At 33.0% G+C, this 20525-nt stretch overlaps 1 protein-coding gene across 1 annotated transcript; it reads left to right on the forward strand.

The window, feature by feature from the left end:
- Positions 1–8122: 8122 nt before the first annotated feature.
- On the forward strand, positions 8123–19428 carry LOC128553706 (hemicentin-1-like). The gene is made up of 7 exons (XM_053534879.1): positions 8123–8560; positions 10501–10674; positions 12475–12648; positions 14210–14383; positions 16437–16610; positions 18172–18345; positions 19415–19428. Exons 1-7 carry the CDS (start codon positions 8263–8265, stop codon positions 19426–19428), a joined length of 1182 nt encoding a protein of 393 aa, XP_053390854.1. The 5' UTR covers positions 8123–8262.
- The last annotated feature ends 1097 nt before the right edge of the window (positions 19429–20525 follow it).

Here is a 20525-nt window from a genome sequence, read left to right on the forward strand (position 1 = left end):
GGCCGAGTTTTAAGGTCGCTGACTTCAAATCACTTGCCCCTCATCGATGTGTTCGGCCTCACTCTGGGCTTGAATTCTTCATGGAGGAAGCCATCCAGCATGGCTTACAGAAGGTCGGTGGTTCTACCCAGGTGCCCGCTCGTGATGAATAATGCACGGAGGGCACCTTGGGGTCTTCCTCCGCCATTAAAGACTGAAAAGTCGCCATATGCCATATGACCTATCATGTGTCGTGCGACGTTAAAGCCAACAAAAAATTCAATTTCATTTTCTAACTGAATGGCTGCATAATAATCTCTAATCTTCCTTAAATAGATAAATAAGTCATATTAAAATAAATCAAATACAGAAAAAATGCAATAAGCTGCGTTCGCCTTTGCTAAAGCTGAAAAAAATATTATGTGTCAATATCTAGACATGATTTTTAACACCCAGAAAAACATTTATCATATATTTTCTGTTCAAAATCACAATTGATTTGCCTTTCCTACACATACATGAGTTCAAAACAAAAATTTGCATCTTGTAATCAAATCTAAGAAATAAGTGGTGGTTGTTGCTACTTACATTTTAGTCTAGAAATAGCATAATTACCCATTTTCTAAAGATTAAGTATTTCAGTTTTGATCGAATGAATGAATATGTGTGCCGCCTAAATTATTCGAAAAAAAAAGTTAGCCTTGGCTAGCCCAAATATATTCATTAAATATTTTTGCATGATATTTTTTTTTCTTATTTCAAACACTTACAACATCAACTTTTGGTGGCTTGCATTCTTGTCTACTTTTGGGTGAAAGAATGAATGAAATAATAGTTAAATGAATTGTGATTGATTGTTGTTTGACTGATATTTTTTTTTTTTTTTGTTGGTTTTAACGTCGCACCGACACAAATTATAGGTCATATGGCGACTTTCCAGCTCCGATGGTGGAGGAAGACCTCTCAGGTGCCCCTCCGTGCATTATTCAATCACGAGCGGGCACCTGGTAGAACCACCGACCATTCCGTAAGCCAGATTGATGGCTTCCTCACATGAAGAATTCAACGCCCAGAGTGAGGATCGAACCCACATCGATGAGGGGCAAGTGATTTGAAGTCACGAGCGGGCACCTGGGTAGAACCATCGTCCTTCTGCAAGCCAGCTGGATGGCTTCCTTACATGAAGAATTCAACGCTCCGAGTGAGGCTCGAACCCACATCGTTGAGGGGCAAGTGATTTAAAGTCAGCAACCTTAACCATTCGCCCGGAAGCCCGATTGTTTGTTTTGATGGATTGATTCGAATAATGAAAAATGAATAATAAATAATAAATGAAACATTTTACAGCTTTCTGGATTTCTTTAATTGGATAAACAAAATTTAGTTAATTGATTTTTTTTTCTTTACGCTTCGAATTTGTTAAGGCAATTAAAATATTTTTTCTTCTGAAGTCACATTGGTTCCCTTAAATTTTTTTACTTAAAGCCCCGCTACTTTTTTTGGGGACGGGTCGATTTTTCCCCCAACACCGTCCCAAATTTGGGTTTTAAATTAGCTCACGCAGATTTGGGTGCGGCCCTTCTGCGCATCTCGGAAAGTGATTATCAAATGCGCGTACGGCAAAGTTCGAAAAATTATGATTTTTGCCGCATTTAATGTACAAAATTATAATAAACGACAAAAGGAAAGGGGTAAATATCACAGGTTACAAAAATATACAAAAAAATTTTTTTAGTTCAAATTTGCTTCAATCCGACATATACGGGCCCTGTTTATTTATCCCCACGCTCAAACTCTCACGAGTCACAGCTGTTTCAATCCCGACCGTCCCGGGACTGTACACGAAAAAAAAGGTTTTGAAAAAAAAAGGCGAAGCTTTCATCGTCTTCCCACAAAAAGCTTCAGAAAAACCTTAAAACCCGCTTATTAAAAAATCTGCTGTTTGATAATTTTAATATATATTTTCAATCATTTGTAAACACTGAAGATATTTGTACCAACCTGCGTTGTATAAATGTCCGCCCCCCCTCCCCGTTGAAAATTTGATTGCAAAATCTAATAGGGTACCTATCAATTTTTCTTTTTGTTTTAGATTAGGAGACAAACCCAAAAGGGCATTGCAATTTTTTGATAAATTCATTAGTGAAACCCATAAAAAGCAAAAACCCCAAATTTAAAAATTGACAAAAAAAGCAAAATAGCCGGGGGGTCTCTAAAAAAGTATTCCTTTTCTTTACAAAATAATTTTCTTTTGATTTCTCTGAGAAATGTTTCAAATAAAAAAAATTTTGTTTTCCGTTAAAAAAATGATTAAATAATAAAATTTTAGATGATTTTTGTACTTTACTGAAAATATTTAGGATACAGGAATTTTTGAAAAAGTTTAAAATACACCATATCGGGGGCAAAAAAATTGAAAAAAAGCGGTGACCTAGTATTTTTTATTTTTTTAAATTCATAACAATTTTTTCAACAAAACATTTCTCAAAATCATTATTGAAAAAAAATTACAAAACGTAGCGAGCGTCTTTAAATCGACTAGAAAAGGGGAAGCAACAGGGTTTTTTGCAATGAAAGATGAACGAAATAAATTCAGATCTCTTTTTTTAAAAAAATACTGAGAAAAAAATCTGTAAAATTTTTTTAAAAAAGAAAAAAAACAAAACAAAAATTGCTTACACCCTCATTGCCCCGAGAATTAGACTAGTCAAGACATTTGCAATACACAACATGTTTTAATTGCGTAAACCGATTATCGCCGCGAGCTAGTTAACACGCGAGCAGCCCCCGTCGATTCTTTTTCCGGCCTTTGTTTACGGGGCCATGCATATTATTCTTAAATTTATTAATATGCAAAAAAATTTTTAATCAATGTTCAGTGAAACTTTTTCCGCAGAAATCGTAATATTTGTACATTTTTTAAACAAAAAAGTCGCATATGACCTATAATAGTACGGTTTGTGACGTTAACCCCTCCCCACCAAAAAAAAAAAAAAAAAAAAAAAAAAAAAAAAAAAAAAAAAAAAACACATACACAAAAAGAATTGTTTTATTTGAATAAGGGCCTTGTTCGAATCTTTGGGAATGTAGATGTATTAAATAAATTTTTTTGCGTCTGAAAAAAAACAAATAAGGGGTTTTTTTTCCAATCGGATATTTACATTGAATGTAAAAAAATTTGGGAAAACCCCAAAAAAAATACGATCGATTAATTCAAGAAACGGATAAAATTAAATTTCATGTTTTTTTTTTTATTTTTTACGCCCGAAGGACGTTTTATGTTATGTGCAATTTTAAAAGACACCTTCAAAGGGCAAATCACACTTTGAGGTCAGTGGTCATATCGTTTCGTGTTTGCTCGTTGTTCTTTTAATTCACTATTAAAGATTTAAAAAACTTGGGACACAGTTCACCACCAAGACGACGTGTTTTTCCTCGACCATTTACGGGTACTCCTGCAAAGGCAAGGGCACACTTTGGGGTCAAAGGGCATACTTTCGAGTGATATTTCTCTGCATTGCTTTGTCTTTTTTTATTTATATGATCACTTTGTTTTTTTTTTCAAAATATTCAAACCAGTGTTTCGGGTTCTGAAACCCGTACAAACCGTTCTCCGCAATAATTACAACTTCCCCCCCAAAAAAACAGGTTGGGGGGCGAAAGATTTCAGACAAAATTCTTTTTTTAAAAACGCCCCCCACAACCCCCCGATCCGTAGACCAACGCTCTCCCTAATGGCAAACGGACGGCTCAATGATCAGCGAATGGTTCTTTTTGTACAATGAAATCAAGTGGCCTTTTTTCTATGAAAATTAACACTGAAGGGAGAAAGATTGAACCCTAACACCCAACCCCAGGATTTTTCATTTATTTCAATTTGTGACCTTGAAAATTTGTGAAAACACGTAGACAAACAATAACACTGGTAAATTTTTTTTTTAGCAATAGACAAATTTAAAAAATTTTTCTGTTGATTAAAATGATCTTTTGAGACAGTTTTTTTTCAAGCATTTTTCAGTAACATGAAAATGTTCACCCAACTCATGGGGAGCACGCAAAAAGAAACAAAAATTAATTGATCTCAGCATTTAAGATTTAACCACCTCTTCTTTGGGGGGTTTGGTCTATGGGAAAAAAAAATACCAACGTAATAACCTAAACACAACAAAAAAGATTCACCTTCATGATCCCCAATATTTTTATTTCCTAAAAATACCCTTTTTCCTTCAATAATTTATTTTTTTCAAAATAAGTCAAAAAAAGTTAGCAATCTTCACAAAAATAAAACGCTTATTTCAACCAAGCTAATATTCTAAGAGTAAATATGAAAAATAAACAGAAAAATACTCCTTATTTTTTTACGAAGACTTAAATCCAAACCCCTCTGTCTGCATATAAATATTCAAAAGGGGTAAACCAAGCAAAAAGGGAAATATAAGTTCCGACTTTCGAAAAAAACAGATTTTTAATCCCTTTTTCTGGCAATACGGGAAAAATACGGATTGTGTACGAAACACATACGGGAAATAACGTCCTGTATTTTTTAAATAAACAAATTTTTTAAATCCCGTATTTGGGCATAACGGACAATATACGATGTTTAAAAAGGGGAAAAATTAGGAAAATAATCCCTTATCTTTGAAAAATACAAACAATTAAATCCCTATTTCCAAAAACCAGAAAGTAAACGGGGTGTATAGAAAATATTTTACGGGGAAATATCATCCCGTCTTTTCGTATTATATAAATTATTTTAAAACCCCCATTTCCCGCATATACTGGAAAAATACGGAGTTGTTTTTCGAAACATCTACAGAAAAACATCCCGTATTTTCCAAAAAGTAGGGCTTATATGACCTATACGGGAAAAATACGATGTTGATACAATCAGCTTATTTTTGAAAACAGAAGCAAGTCTACAAAGGTTTATCTTTTATATGTCCCTTACCGCAAATACCAGACATTTTCATCCCCAAAGCCCCAACCGGCTACCAGATTTATTTAAAATTATCATAAAGAGCATGGAACCCTGACAAACAGGCGCCTGTCAAAAAAGGGGTTAGGGAAATATAATATAACTGAAACGAAGTAAACTACCCGTGGGGTTTTCGTGCTAAAGTTTTTGGGGCGTGGCCGATAGCAGTTACCTTTTTTTAAATTTAGGTTGCAAACCAACAGAATTTTTAAAAGCCGCGGGAAAAGACTTTAAACACTTACTGACTGCAAAAAGAAAACCAATACAAGATCTTCTAGCGAGTTGACTTGAAACATGTAGATGAAATATACATTTCATTATTAACACGCAAAATACTATATCAATGTTGACTGTATTCATAGATAAAAATTTTCGTGAGAGTATAGACGCATGTGCTTATTCTTTATTATTTATCTATCTTTGACACGCAATTTTATCTAAATAGGGAGAGCACAGATCTACGGATCGCAGGGCCATGGGAGATTAGGTCACATAACTGAAATACCGCTGTAAAAACGGCTTTGAAACCCAAAAGCAACAATTTGTCCATCTTTATTACTTTTGTCGTAAATTTAAGGATACAACTCGTATATTTTATGATATGTGAACTATGATTTTGCTTTAAAATGATAAAAGAAATCAGATACTGCGTCAAAACCGCAGTACGAATCAAGTGCGAAAATATTTCTTGCAATGCTCTGCTCATTATAAGCTCCAAAGTAAATTATATTAATATATTAAGGAGAGAACAACCTTAAGCTATTAAGCTTTCTGACCAATTCCTGAAATTTGATATTTTTAAATATTTCACGATTTTTAGAAGAAAGATATGTCTAAACTAACTAAATCAATTATAATTGTCCTCAATTGATAGTCATTTATCATAAAAAATCCCATATCAATCGTAGTTTTTCAAAATATGTAATGAAATATTTCTTAAAAATCCAGAGCAATGTATTGATTGTTTACCGTTGTTAACATGATTGCTAAATTGATTGTAATTCATCTCGATTAACATACACGTGCGGTGCATCTACATGCAGTAAATAAAGGTGTGACAATCCAATTAAAGGTGATATCTATCTATATCTTTATACTGCCTCACACCTCTCACGAGTATTATGGGCAGGGTGCGTGTCGGTGATTAGTACAGAATGAAAAATAAATAGCTGAAAGACATTTCTGAGAAGTGTGTGGATAGGCTAGATGCTATGACGTGCTCCAGGAGTTTACATAGAACACATGTTAATGATATTGGCCTATAGTTTTTTGAATCACAAGTATCACCTTTCTTTTATCTTGGACAAAAACAGCAATAAAATGGAAATAAGGAACAAAAGGGTACTATATTACTGTAACACAATAGTGTTAACACTAATTTTTCTTCCTTTTTCAATTTTTTATCATAATTAAATATGCTATTTTGGTCGAATATAGCAATAAAATTGCAATAAGGAACAAAAGGTACTTTATTACTGTAACACAATAGTGTACATGAATGTCTAATTTTTCTTGCTTTTTTCATTTTTTATTATGCAATTCAATTATAATATTTGATTTTAAAAGAAGACTGAAATTCATACTGTCCAGCTCGGACTTAGTTGTCCATTTATTTTAAGTAGAATATGTCCGATTTTATATTACCTAGCAAAAACAAGTTATTTCGTCAATTAAAGTTGAACAAAAATAATGACAGTTCCTGTGCTTTTTAACTGCGGGAACGTAATTGAAGGTAACCAAAAAGTTAGCATTAAATATCGTTTCTTTTCGTAGATTGATTCTGTCGCTGTTTAAAAGACATTTATTATTTACTTCATCAGTTTAAAGCAAAGTTATGTATTGTTCATATGATATATATATACATGTATATGACAATAAAATTGATAGAAAACTTACCAAGAAATGTCAAATAAAGGATGGTTTTCGTTATAAGAGAAAATATTTCTCGTATGTACATACATGATTATCAGAGTAGTAAGTTAAGATATGAGGAAAATGCATATAGCTTTAAGCTTATTTTCGCAGTCTTTAAGTTATTTTCGAATTTGACACAAGGAAATTAATATACTGGTTATGTATTTATAATTGTCAAAGATCATTTATCCTTCGTTTGAAAGTGTTTTAAAAGGATTAATATAGTATCAATATATAATCAAATTTTATATATAATATTATCAAAACTAACTGATGTAACTTATTTTCGAAATCATTTCTTATTTCTTGCACTTTCGGCGAATTAATTTTAAAAAAGGTACATCGTTTTATAAAGTATCCGCGTTTTAGCAATATCTTATTTCTATCATTTTATAGCAGTAATCTATTTCATATGCTAAGAAATAATAGAAGGCGTGGGTAAATGTTGTTTTCGGTAATTGATCCACTCATTTGCAACGCCCACTAAGCTTTTAATTGACTGACCGATTCTAGATTCGCGTGTCCTGTTTAGGTATTATTTGATTGGATGATCACAAAATTAGCCTTTTGTGAACCGTTTTGTCACAGTCTTGTAGAAACGAGAATGCACGGAAATTTACCGCAAACACGACTTCAACAACATGACTTTGTTGTTTAGTTAAGTTCCATGCATTAAAATGTTCTTTAACTAGCAATAACAGCAACTTTTCATTGTCGTGTGGCGGCGGTATAATGTATACCCTTGCTTGACTTCTCTTACGTTATATTTCAAGATCCATTGAGCCCATGAAGCTCAATTTTCTTATGATATCATTTTAGAATTACACTTAAGTCGCTGATAGAAGGCTAGAAAGGTGTTGCACATTTCATTACTACTCATGGACCGATTGGTCCTATAGAATTTATTAAGTATCAAAACAGCAGTCTTTAAATGCCGTGTGTGGCTGTAAGAAGCATACCCCGAACTCACGACCCCGCGATCCGTAGACCAACGCTCTACCTACTAAGCTAAGCGGGCAGGCCTAAATATCGGGTGAAATGAAATATTAAATTATATGTAACATTCTAAAATGTTATCAGCAAGATATTTTTGATTCTTATACTCAACTATGTATTATAGATAACAATTGTATTCGACCTCTCCTATGAAATCATTCAGAAACAAATGAATTCACAGTTAGCTGATGTTGTAATTTAATATATTAAGGACATTTTTCACATGTAATAAAAAGATTAAATATCAAACTGACGAGTATGTTTAAATAAATAAGGTGTGAGGAAGTAAAATATTCATTTAAAGCAGTTCTTTAACAAGAATCATTTTGGAAATTTTGCTGAACCACATCTTGAAAACTTAAAAATTTAATGACATACAGCATCAGTTAAGTCACATCATGGCAACAACTGTACGCTACACTAAAAGTCCGGGTGTCGATAAACCTTCTATAAAGCTTAACGAGCTTGAAGCAAACGAAGGAGACTATGCTATAATAACACGCGGTGGTGATATGGAGGAAACCTATCAAAATTTGAAAACAGAGAGGAAAGTAAACAGTGAGAAAATAGGAGTTTCAAAGGAAAAACGAGACAAAACAAAATTTGTGATAGTTTTGCTAGGTTGTGTTGTGTCCGGTTTGGTAGTGGCAGTCGTGTTTTCGATTTTGGTTATATTTTCCATACATCAGAAACCCGGTATGTATATCATTTAAGATTTATTCTAAAAGACAAGGTTTATTTTCCTATGAAACAGAGAAGACTGAACATTATGTGTTATTATGCAACTATTCTCACTTTGTACGTTAAAATTATTACATCATAGCGTCAAACGTCATAGCGGCACACTCTATTTGGCAAATATTTGGTGTATGTCAAAAATGATGTATGTGCTAATCCTCGATAAAATGTAAGAGTCAAATTTAAATAAAACCAGATTGTCCCTCGTGATTCCCCTGCATCCAATGATTCTATTAAATGACTAATCACTGTTTGGGATGAAGTTTTGGTTATTATATAATAATTACCATCAATGGAAGTATTTTGTTTAATTCTCCTAACAGTTTTCACCAAATAACAAGAGCTGGTTCAGCGGTTTGACAGGAGATGAATTTATGTCTTAATTTAAAAAAAAAAAGAAAACATAAGTATAATATGAAAGGGGAATAATTTTGTCACAAATAAAAATTAGAGCTAACACACAGACAGATGATGATTATAAAGAAATATCATTAGGTATTATCTTATAAAGTACCAAATACATGTCTATAAACGAAGCTTTCAGAAAAATAAAACCTGAAAATAATACCAATTATAACAACTTGGTGACTTTAAACATTGGGTATAATGAGCCCACTCCCTGCGTATTCTTTATTGGAACGCTGGACAATGTGTATGTGAAGATACAGTAAGATAAAGGCGATAGTAACAAAGATATTACAGAAAAAAAAAGCTTAACCATGAACGCTCACGCCGACGCCGATGCCAGGGCGAGTAGAATATCACCCCTATTCTCCGAATGTTGGAGCTAAAAGGATGTTTACAATAACGTATTTTGAAAATAAAAGCTATTGAATTTACAAGTAACGTTATTGCGTCTCTGACGTCATTTAAACAAACAATGTTTTATAGCATTTATGAGCTTAAATATTGATTATTTCTGCATTATCAAACCATTTAGCATCAGATCGGAAACAGCGTTATGTTATTGTCCAGAAGATTATATATTCAAACACATTTGGTCAATGTTGTCATAAATTCACAGATTTGTTTCCGGCTGAACGTGCGCACATTCAAGGTTTAAGTATACTACTTCCTTAATGATTTTTGTAATTCTTCGGATTTCTAGATGAACCCAAAATGATAAATATACTATACCAAACTTTTAAGTTACGTCTTAAAACCCGAGTTTTGCACAGAACAAGATTTCAATAACATACATAGCCAACAGTATTTTTTTATGGCGGAAGCTGTCACTAAATATTACATAGATCTATGATAAAAATATATAAGATACCTAGGAAGACACGAACGCAACCAAGCTTAATAAAGGCAGACACGCTTTGACTGAGTTTGGTCAAGAAAGAAAGGCTTGAAACATGCAAACAGAACTCAAGCACCGATTTAAGCGGAATTCTTTTATAAAGAAAATTTTGTAAAATTAGAGCTGTTATTGATCTTAGCAAACGTAAATGAAGGTGCATATAAGAAAAAAATGTTAACATTCCAACAAATTATTAAGGAATTTGAAATCAAGAGAGGAAAATAGAAATCAACACTACAAGAAAGAAATCAAAAGATTGCATTGTATCATTTCCGTAACAGTGATTATATATGTATTATTTAGAGATATAACTATATAATCTGAACAATATAAGTCAAGTAAATTTCTTTCAAGAAACATAGTTATAAACACTAATTTTTCTTCAGATTTTGCGTAAAGCAGGTAACTTGAAACAGTTTTATTTCTTTCGCCTGCTTAGGTTTCCCGCGTTCGCTTTATTTCCGTTTATTTAAAGTTGGTGCTTTAAGTTTAATCATAATGACAATCATTATTTATACAATTTTACAAAACTCTTAATGTAAATACATTTTACCCTACAATATGATAATCTCGTATACACAATTTAACATCTCAGTTACAAATGGCGGTTGGACGAGTTGGGCTGATTGGGGAGCATGCAGTGTAACGTGCGGAATTGGCATAACTACTCGAATACGGACATGTTCAAACCCAAGACCTTCGACAATGGGACAATATTGTGAGGGTACCTCGGATCAAGTGCAAATATGTGATAATAGTTCTTGTTCAGGTAATCATCCTTATAATCGATTAGAGGTATGAAGCATGGTAAATAACGTCCCAATGAAGTTTGACATTTAATGAAATATACTATTTATCATGCTGAAAATCGGCAACTCTGGAAAAAAAAACTCGAAAAAACTGAATGTCAGGGCGATATGTTTGTTTGTGAATGTCGAATTTTGAAATCCTACTTGTTTATATATATATATATATATATATATATATATATATATATATATATATATATATATATATATAGTAGAGACTTACCCTTAGTCTTTTTATAAGCAAGGGAAACAATTTGTTTATGTAGTGAAATTGTTGAGTGAACCGTCTGTTAATCGTGTCTATGATATTTCAGTGCAAAGGAAAGGTAACCATCTATTATGATTGCTACGCATAATAATACAGTCATGCATCTAACAGTCCTGAAATTAATTTCTTTGATTTTCTCCTATTTCTAGATATTTATCCCATATATTGACGCATGCATATATTGCTCCCTTTCCAGCAGTAGCCTTTTCAGCATATTATAACTTGTAAGATTGTTGGTTTTGAATCAATTTAAAAAATCATCCTTTTTTGACAAATTTCCCTATAGAAAATGTCACATGAACTGATCAGTTTTCTATTTAGATTGCTTATCCGTGTGGCAATTTTGCATTCTTTTTTCCTTACCTAGAGGTAAAATGTGCAAAACTTGATGAGGTTTGAGGTCAATAGCCACATAAGCCTACCATAATGTCTTAGAGGAGTCGTCTCCATTTTTCCCAAATAGTTTACCAGGGATCAACTTTTTTCAGAACATGATATTTTGATACTATTTTCAGTCTACATACTTTGATGCAGTTAACTGCACATATATCTAAAAAAGATTGTTCCTATTTGAAGTTTTTAGTTTTTGTTACACTGCCTATCGATTGATTATTTTCTCTTAAAAATACAGTTTATCAATATTTCGGAATTTGTATAGTACATACAGATGTTATGTTACATACAAATTTCTCATTCAGTTAATTGTTTACTTTATATTTTCATATGATGCAGCTCAAATAATCAACACTTTATCGATTACAGTTTATCTCATCGTGTTATTTGGTTTTAGAAAAAAAATGTTAATTTAAGAATAGGTTCGTTACGTTCTTATGACTCTAAATGGTTTCACTAAAATTTGCAATGAAGAAATATTTTTATTCCCGAGAACGTCCTCAGAATTTTTATTTTCCCATAAACTCCTATTATGAAAACTTGCTTAAGGTCATGTTTTCAAATCAGTCTAGAAATCTATCAAGCACACGTACCCATCTGTTTTATTGCCAAAGATCTAAGAATATTCTGACATTTAAAAATATAGGGTTTAATCAAACTGACATTGTGAAAAAAACATAATTTGAATTAACACCAAATCCCACCCAACTAACTACCTGTTTTACCAAATGACTGGTGCTTTTTTGCATCAGCTGTTTAAGCGAAAGGTTTTCTGGACATATATTTTTGTGTGAATGTAAAGTTAATGTAAAAAAGCATTTCGACCTACCATTATGATATTAGTATGAACAATTTAACATCTCAGTCACAGATGGCGGCTGCTTTCGCGTGAAGCAGGTAACCTGAAGCTTCGTTTGTTTGCTAGACATAGATTATCTCTTTCCAATGTTTAGGTTTATGCTTGTATATCTAAAATTGGTGCTTTGAATTTAATCATAATGACAAGCATTCTGTAGAGTTTTTCATCATTTTGTAAAACCTTAAATGTATATAAATTTTACACTACAAATATTATAAATATGACAATTTAACATCTCAGTCACAGATGGAGATTGGACGAGTTGGGGTGATTGGGGAGCATGCAGTGTAACGTGCGGAATTGGCATAACTACTCGAATACGGACATGTTCAAACCCAAGACCTTCGACAATGGGACAATATTGTGAAGGTACCTCGGATCAAGTGCAAATATGTGGTAATAGTTCTTGTTCAGGTAATCATCCTTATAATCGATTAGAGGTATGAAGTATGGTAAATAACGTCCCAATGAAGTTTGACATGTAATGAAATATACTAAATATCGTGCTGAAAATCGGCAACTCTGGAAAAAAACTCGAAAAAACTGAATGTCAGGGCGATAGGTCCGTTTTGTGAATGTCGAATATTGAAATCCTACTTGTTTATATAATATATTGTAGAGACTTACCCTTAGCCTTTTTTAAGCAAAGAAACAATTTGTTTATGTAGTGAAATTGTTGAGTGAACCGTCTGTTAATCTTAATCCTGTCCATGATATTTCAGTGCAAAGGAAAAGTAACCATCTATTATGATTGCTATGCACGATAATACAGTCATGCATCTAACAGTCCTGAAATTAATTTCTTTGATTTTCTGCTGTTTCTAGATATTCATCCCATACCTTGACGCATATATATAGGTAGAAGATATTGCTCTTGTTACAGAAATTGCCTTTTCAGCATATTTTAACTTGTAAGATTGTGGGTTTTGAATTAATTTTAAAAATCATCCGTTTTTTTCGACAAATTTCCCTATAGAAAATGTCACACTTTCCTCGGGGCATGAACTTATTAGTTTTCTATTCAGATTGCTAATCCGTGTGGCAATTATACATGCTTTTTTCCCTACCTAGAGGTAATATGTGCATAATTTGATGAGGTTTGAGTTCAATAGCCACCTAAGCCTACCATAATGTCTTAGCGGAGTCGTCTCCATTTTTCCCAAATAGTTTACCCGGGATCATTTTTTTTTCAGCTCACATGACTTTTTTCAGAACATGATATTTTAATACTATTTTCAGTCCATATACTTTGATGCAGTTAACTGCACATATATCTAAAATAGATTGTTCCTATTTGAAGTTTTCAGTTTTTGTTACACTGCCTATCTATTAACAACTTTCTTTTAAAAAATACGGTTTATCAATATTTCGGAATTTGTTTAGTACATACAGATGTTATGTTACATACAAATCTCTCATTCAGTTAATTGTTTACTTTATATTTTCATATGATGCAGCTCAAATAATCAACACTTTATCGATTACATTTATCTCATCGTGTTATTCAGTTTTAGTAAACAAGGTGAATTTAAGAATAGGTTCGTTATGTTCTTATGACTGTAAATGGTTTCACTAAAATTTGCAATGAAGAAATATTTTTATTCCCGAGAATGTCCTCAGAATTTTTATTTTCCCATAAACTCCTATTATGAAAATTTGCTTAAGGTCATGTTTTCAAATCAGACTAGAAATCTGTCAAGCACACGTACCCATCTTTTTTATTGCCAAAGATCTAAGAATATTCTGACATTTAAAAATATAGGGTTTAATCAAACTGACATTGTGAAAAAAACATAATTTGAACACCAAATCCCACCCTCTAACTACCTGTTTTACCAAACGACTGGTGATCTTTTCATCAGCTGTTTAAGGGAAGGCTTTTCTGGAGATACGTTTTTGTGTGAATCTAAAGTTAATGTAAAAAAGCATTTCGACCGACCATTATGATACTAGTATGAACAATTTAACATCTCAGTGACAGATGGTGGCTGGACGGATTGGGAAGATTGGAGAGCATGCAGTGTAACATGTGGAACTGGCTTTACTACTCGGATACGGACTTGCTCAAACCCCAAACCATCGATTATGGGACGATATTGTGACGGTACCTCTTTGCAAGTGCAATCCTGTAGCAATACGTCGTGTTCAGGTACATGTTACTGTTTTTGTATCTGTTGAAATTGTATCACATACAGTGGAACACCGCTCATTCGAGTATTGATTATACTGTCACATAGGCTCGCCCGTTCAATTCTTTGTTGATCAGGCCGATTTCATTCTAATTTCTATGTAAAATTACCATCAACGACATTTGATGCAGTGTCATTCCATGTGCCACCTGTAGTTGCATGAATTGTTACAATGATAATATTTTACACTCTTGAGTCATTTGTTTCATATGTAAGATAAGTTTACCGCAATTAAAAGCAAGTATTGAGCATATTGTTGTGAAACGTTCCGTTTTAAAAACCAGATTCAATGCATAACATATTTAGATTATTGAAACTCAATTCAATCGGCTATTGTCCTAATGTGTTGGCTTTGTGTGTGAGCGCGTGTATGTGTATGTGTGTGTGTGTTTGTGGTGTGCGCGTCTGCGTGCTGTGGTTTTCGTTTTGGGGAGGCTGCGTTTTTGGTACGTAGCATTCCCTGTTTGATATTTGTCTTTGTTTTTTGTTTTTTTCATAGTTCTTTTAATGTAAAATGGATAAAAGCTCACTTCATAAAGACGGGAAGAAAGCATTGCATACATGTAAACTGTCTGCTATTTATTTATCTTTTAGTCATTTATCGTATATCTTATAAATAGGCAAATATATAGTTATCACACACTACATGTAAGTGTTTCGACATGTTTGCGTTCTCTTTCCAGCAGTAGCCTTTTCAGCATATTATAACTTGTAAGATTGTGGGTTTTAAATTAATTAAAAAAAATCATCCGTTTTTTTTTGACAAATTTCTCTGTAGAAAATGTCACACTTTCCTCGGGTCATGAACTTATTAGTTTTCTATTCAGATTGCTTATCCGTGTGGCAATTATGCATGCTTTTTTCCCTACCTAGAGGTAAAATGTGCATAATTTGATGAGGTTTGAGGTCAATAGCCACCTAAGCCTACCATAAAGTCTTAGCGGAGTCGTCTCCGTTTTTCCCAAATAGTTTACCCGGGATCATTTTTTCAGTTCACATAACTTTTTTCAGAACATGATATTTTAATACTATTTTCAGTGTACATACTTTGATGCAGAACTGCACATATATCTAAAAACGATTGTTCCTATTTGAAGTTTTTAGTTTTTGTTACACTGCCTATCGACTGACTATTTTCTCTTAAAAATACAGTTTATCAATATTTCGGAATTTGTATAGTACATACAGATGTTATGTTACATACAAATTTCTCATTCAGTTAATTGTTTACTTTATATTTTCATATGATGCAGCTCAAATAATCAACACTTTATCGATTACAGTTTATCTCATCGTGTTATTTGGTTTTAGAAAAAAAATGTTAATTTAAGAATAGGTTCGTTATTTTCTTATGACTGTAAATGGTTTCACTAAAATTTGCAATGAAGAAATATTTTTATTCCCGAGAACGTCCTCAGAATTTTTATTTTCCCATAAACTCCTATTATCAAAACTTGCTTAAGGTCATGTTTTCAAATCAGACTAGAAATCTATCAAGCACACGTACCCATCTGTTTTATTGCCAAAGATCTAAGAATATTCTGACATTTAAAAATATAGGGTTTAATCAAACTGACATTGTGAAAAAAACATAATTTGAATTAACACCAAATCCCACCCCACTAACTACCTGTTTTACCAAATGACTGGTGCTTTTTTTCATCAGCTGTTTAAGCGAAGGGTTTTCTGGACATATATTTTTGTGTGAATGTAAAGTTAATGTAAAAAAGCATTTCGACCTACCATTATGATATTAGTATGAACAATTTAACATCTCAGTCATAGATGGCGGCTGCTTTCGCGTGAAGCAGGTAACCTGAAGCTTCGTTTGTTTGCTAGACATAGATTATCTCTTTCCAATGTTTAGGTTTATGCTTGTATATCTAAAATTGGTGCTTTGAATTTAATCATAATGACAAGCATTCTGTAGAGTTTTTCATCATTTTGTAAAACCTTAAATGTATATAAATTTTACACTACAAATATTATAAATATGACAATTTAACATCTCAGTCACAGATGGAGATTGGACGAGTTGGGGTGATTGGGGAGCATGCAGTGTAACGTGCGGAATTGGCATAACTACTCGAATACGGACATGTTCAAACCCAAGACCTTCGACAATGGGACAATATTGTGAAGGTACCTCGGATCAAGTGCAAATATGTGGTAATAGTTCTTGTTCAGGTAATCATCCTTATAATCGATTAGAGGTATGAAGTATGGTAAATAACGTCCCAATGAAGTTTGACATGTAATGAAATATACTAAATATCGTGCTGAAAATCGGCAACTCTGGAAAAAAACTCGAAAAAACTGAATGTCAGGGCGATAGGTCCGTTTTGTGAATGTCGAATATTGAAATCCTACTTGTTTATATAATATATTGTAGAGACTTACCCTTAGCCTTTTTTAAGCAAAGAAACAATTTGTTTATGTAGTGAAATTGTTGAGTGAACCGTCTGTTAATCTTAATCCTGTCCATGATATTTCAGTGCAAAGGAAAAGTAACCATCTATTATGATTGCTATGCACGATAATACAGTCATGCATCTAACAGTCCTGAAATTAATTTCTTTGATTTTCTGCTGTTTCTAGATATTCATCCCATACCTTGACGCATATATATAGGTAGAAGATATTGCCCTTGTTACAGAAATTGCCTTTTCAGCATATTTTAACTTGTAAGATTGTGGGTTTTGAATTAATTTAAAAAATCATCCGTTTTTTTCGACAAATTTCCCTATAGAAAATGTCACACTTTCCTCGGGGCATGAACTTATTAGTTTTCTATTCAGATTGCTAATCCGTGTGGCAATTATACATGCTTTTTTCCCTACCTAGAGGTAATATGTGCATAATTTGATGAGGTTTGAGTTCAATAGCCACCTAAGCCTGCCATAATGTCTTAGCGGAGTCGTCTCCATTTTTTCCAAATAGTCTACCCGGGATCATTTTTTTTTCAGCTCACATGACTTTTTTCAGAACATGATATTTTAATACTATTTTCAGTCCATATACTTTGATGCAGTTAACTGCACATATATCTAAAATAGATTGTTCCTATTTGAAGTTTTCAGTTTTTATTACACTGCCTATCTATTAACTATTTTCTTTTAAAAAATACGGTTTATCAATATTTCGGAATTTGTTTAGTACATACAGATGTTATGTTACATACAAATCTCTCATTCAGTTAATTGTTTACTTTATATTTTCATATGATGCAGCTCAAATAATCAACACTTTATCGATTACATTTATCTCATCGTGTTATTCAGTTTTAGTAAACAAGGTGAATTTAAGAATAGGTTCGTTATGTTCTTATGACTGTAAATGGTTTCACTAAAATTTGCAATGAAGAAATATTTTTATTCCCGAGAATGTCCTCAGAATTTTTATTTTCCCATAAACTCCTATTATGAAAATTTGCTTAAGGTCATGTTTTCAAATCAGTCTAGAAATCTGTCAAGCACACGTACCCATCTTTTTTATTGCCAAAGATCTAAGAATATTCTGACATTTAAAAATATAGGGTTTAATCAAACTGACATTGTGAAAAAAACATAATTTGAACACCAAATCCCACCCTCTAACTACCTGTTTTACCAAATGACTGGTGATCTTTTCATCAGCTGTTTAAGCGAAGGCTTTTCTGGAGATATGTTTTTGTGTGAATCTAAAGTTAATGTAAAAAAGCATTTCGACCGACCATTATGATACTAGTATGAACAATTTAACATCTCAGTGACAGATGGCGGCTGGACGGATTGGGAAGATTGGAGAGCATGCAGTGTAACATGTGGAACTGGCTTTACTACTCGGATACGGACTTGCTCAAACCCCAAACCATCGATTATGGGACGATATTGTGACGGTACCTCTTTGCAAGTGCAATCCTGTAGCAATACGTCGTGTTCAGGTACATGTTACTGTTTTTGTATCTGTTGAAATTGTATCACATACAGTGGAGCACCGCTCATTCGAGTATTGATTATACTGTCACATAGGCTCGCCCGTTCAATTCTTTGTTGATCAGGCCGATTTCATTCTAATTTCTATGTAAAATTACCATCAACGACATTTGATGCAGTGTCATGCCATGTGCCACCTGTAGTTGCATGAATTGTTACAATGATAATATTTACATTCTTGAGTCATTTGTTTCATATGTAAGATAAGTTTACCGCAATTAAAAGCAAGTATTGAGCATATTGTTGTGAAACGTTCCGTTTTAAAAACCAGATTCAATGCATAACATATTTAGACTATTGAAACTCAATTCAATCGGCTATTGTCCTAATGTGTTGGCTTTGTGTGTGAGCGCGTGTATGTGTATGTGTGTGTGTGTTTGTGGTGTGCGCGTCTGCGTGCTGTGGTTTTCGTTTTGGGGAGGCTGCGTTTTTGGTACGTAGCATTCCCTGTTTGATATTTGTCTTTGTTTTTTTCATAGTTCTTTTAATGTAAAATGGATAAAAGCTCACTTCATAAAGACGGGAAGAAAGCATTGCATACATGTAAACTGTCTGCTACTTATTTATCTTTTAGTCATTTATCGTATATCTTATAAATAGGCAAATATATAGTTATCACACACTACATGTAAGTGTTTGGACATGTTTGCGTTCTCTTTCCAGCAGTAGCCTTTTCAACATATTATAACTTGTAAGATTGTGGGTTTTAAATTAATTTAAAAAAATCATCCGTTTTTTTTGACAAATTTCTCTGTAGAAAATGTCACACTTTCCTCGGGTCATGAACTTATTAGTTTTCTATTCAGATTGCTTATCCGTGTGGCAATTATGCATACTTTTTTCCCTACCTAGAGGTAAAATGTGCATAATTTGATGAGGTTTGAGGTCAATAGACACCTAAGCCTACCACAAAGTCTTAGCGGAGTCGTCTCCGTTTTTCCCAAATAGTTTACCCGGGATCATTTTTTCAGTTCACATAACTTTTTTCAGAACATGATATTTTAATACTACTTTCAGTGTACATACTTTGATGCAGAACTGCACATATATCTAAAAAGATTGTTCCTATTTGAAGTTTTTAGTTTTTGTTACACTGCCTATCAATTGACTATTTTCTCTTAAAAATACGGTTTATCAATATTTCGGAATTTGTATAGTACATACAGATGTTATGTTACATACAAATTTCTCATTCAGTTAACTGTTTACTTTATATTTTCATATGATGCAGCTCAAATAATCAACACTTTATCGATTACAGTTTATCTCATCGTGTTATTCGGTTTTAGTAAAAAATGTTAATTTAAGAATAGGTTCGTTATGTTCTTATGACTGTAAATGGTTTCACTAAAATTTGCAATGAAGAAATATTTTATTCTCGAGAATGTCCTCAGAAATTTTATTTTCCCATAAACTCCTATTATGAAAACTTGCTTAAGGTCATGTTTTCAAATCAGTCTAGAAATCTATCAAGCACACGTACCCATCTGTTTTATTGCCAAAGATCTAAGAATATTCTGACATTTAAAAATATAAGGTTTAATCAAACTGACATTGTGAAAAAAAACATAATTTGAACTAACACCAAAACCCACCCATCTAACTACCTGTTTTACCAAATGACTGGTGCTTTTTTCATCAGCTGTTTAAGCGAAGGGTTTTCTGGAGATATATTTTTGTGTGAATGTAAAGTTAATGTAAAAAAGCATTTCGACCTACCATTATGATATTAGTATGAACAATTTAACATCTCAGTGACAGATGGTGGCTGGACGGATTGGGAAGATTGGAGAGCATGCAGTGTAACATGTGGAACTGGCTTTACTACTCGGATACGGACTTGCTCAAACCCCAAACCATCGATTATGGGACGATATTGTGACGGTACCTCTTTGCAAGTGCAATCCTGTAGCAATACGTCGTGTTCAGGTACATGTTACTGTTTTTGTATCTGTTGAAATTGTATCACATACAGTGGAACACGCTCATTCGAGTATTGATTATACTGTCGCATAGGCTCGCCAGTGCAATTCATTGTTGATCAGGCCGATTTCATTCTAATTTCTATGTAAAATTATCATCAACGACATTTGATGCAGTGTCATGCCATGTGCCACCTGTAGTTGCA

The sequence above is a fragment of the Mercenaria mercenaria genome, unplaced genomic scaffold (genome assembly GCF_021730395.1).
Source record: "Mercenaria mercenaria strain notata unplaced genomic scaffold, MADL_Memer_1 contig_4220, whole genome shotgun sequence".
NCBI classification, from domain to species: domain Eukaryota; kingdom Metazoa; phylum Mollusca; class Bivalvia; order Venerida; family Veneridae; genus Mercenaria; species Mercenaria mercenaria.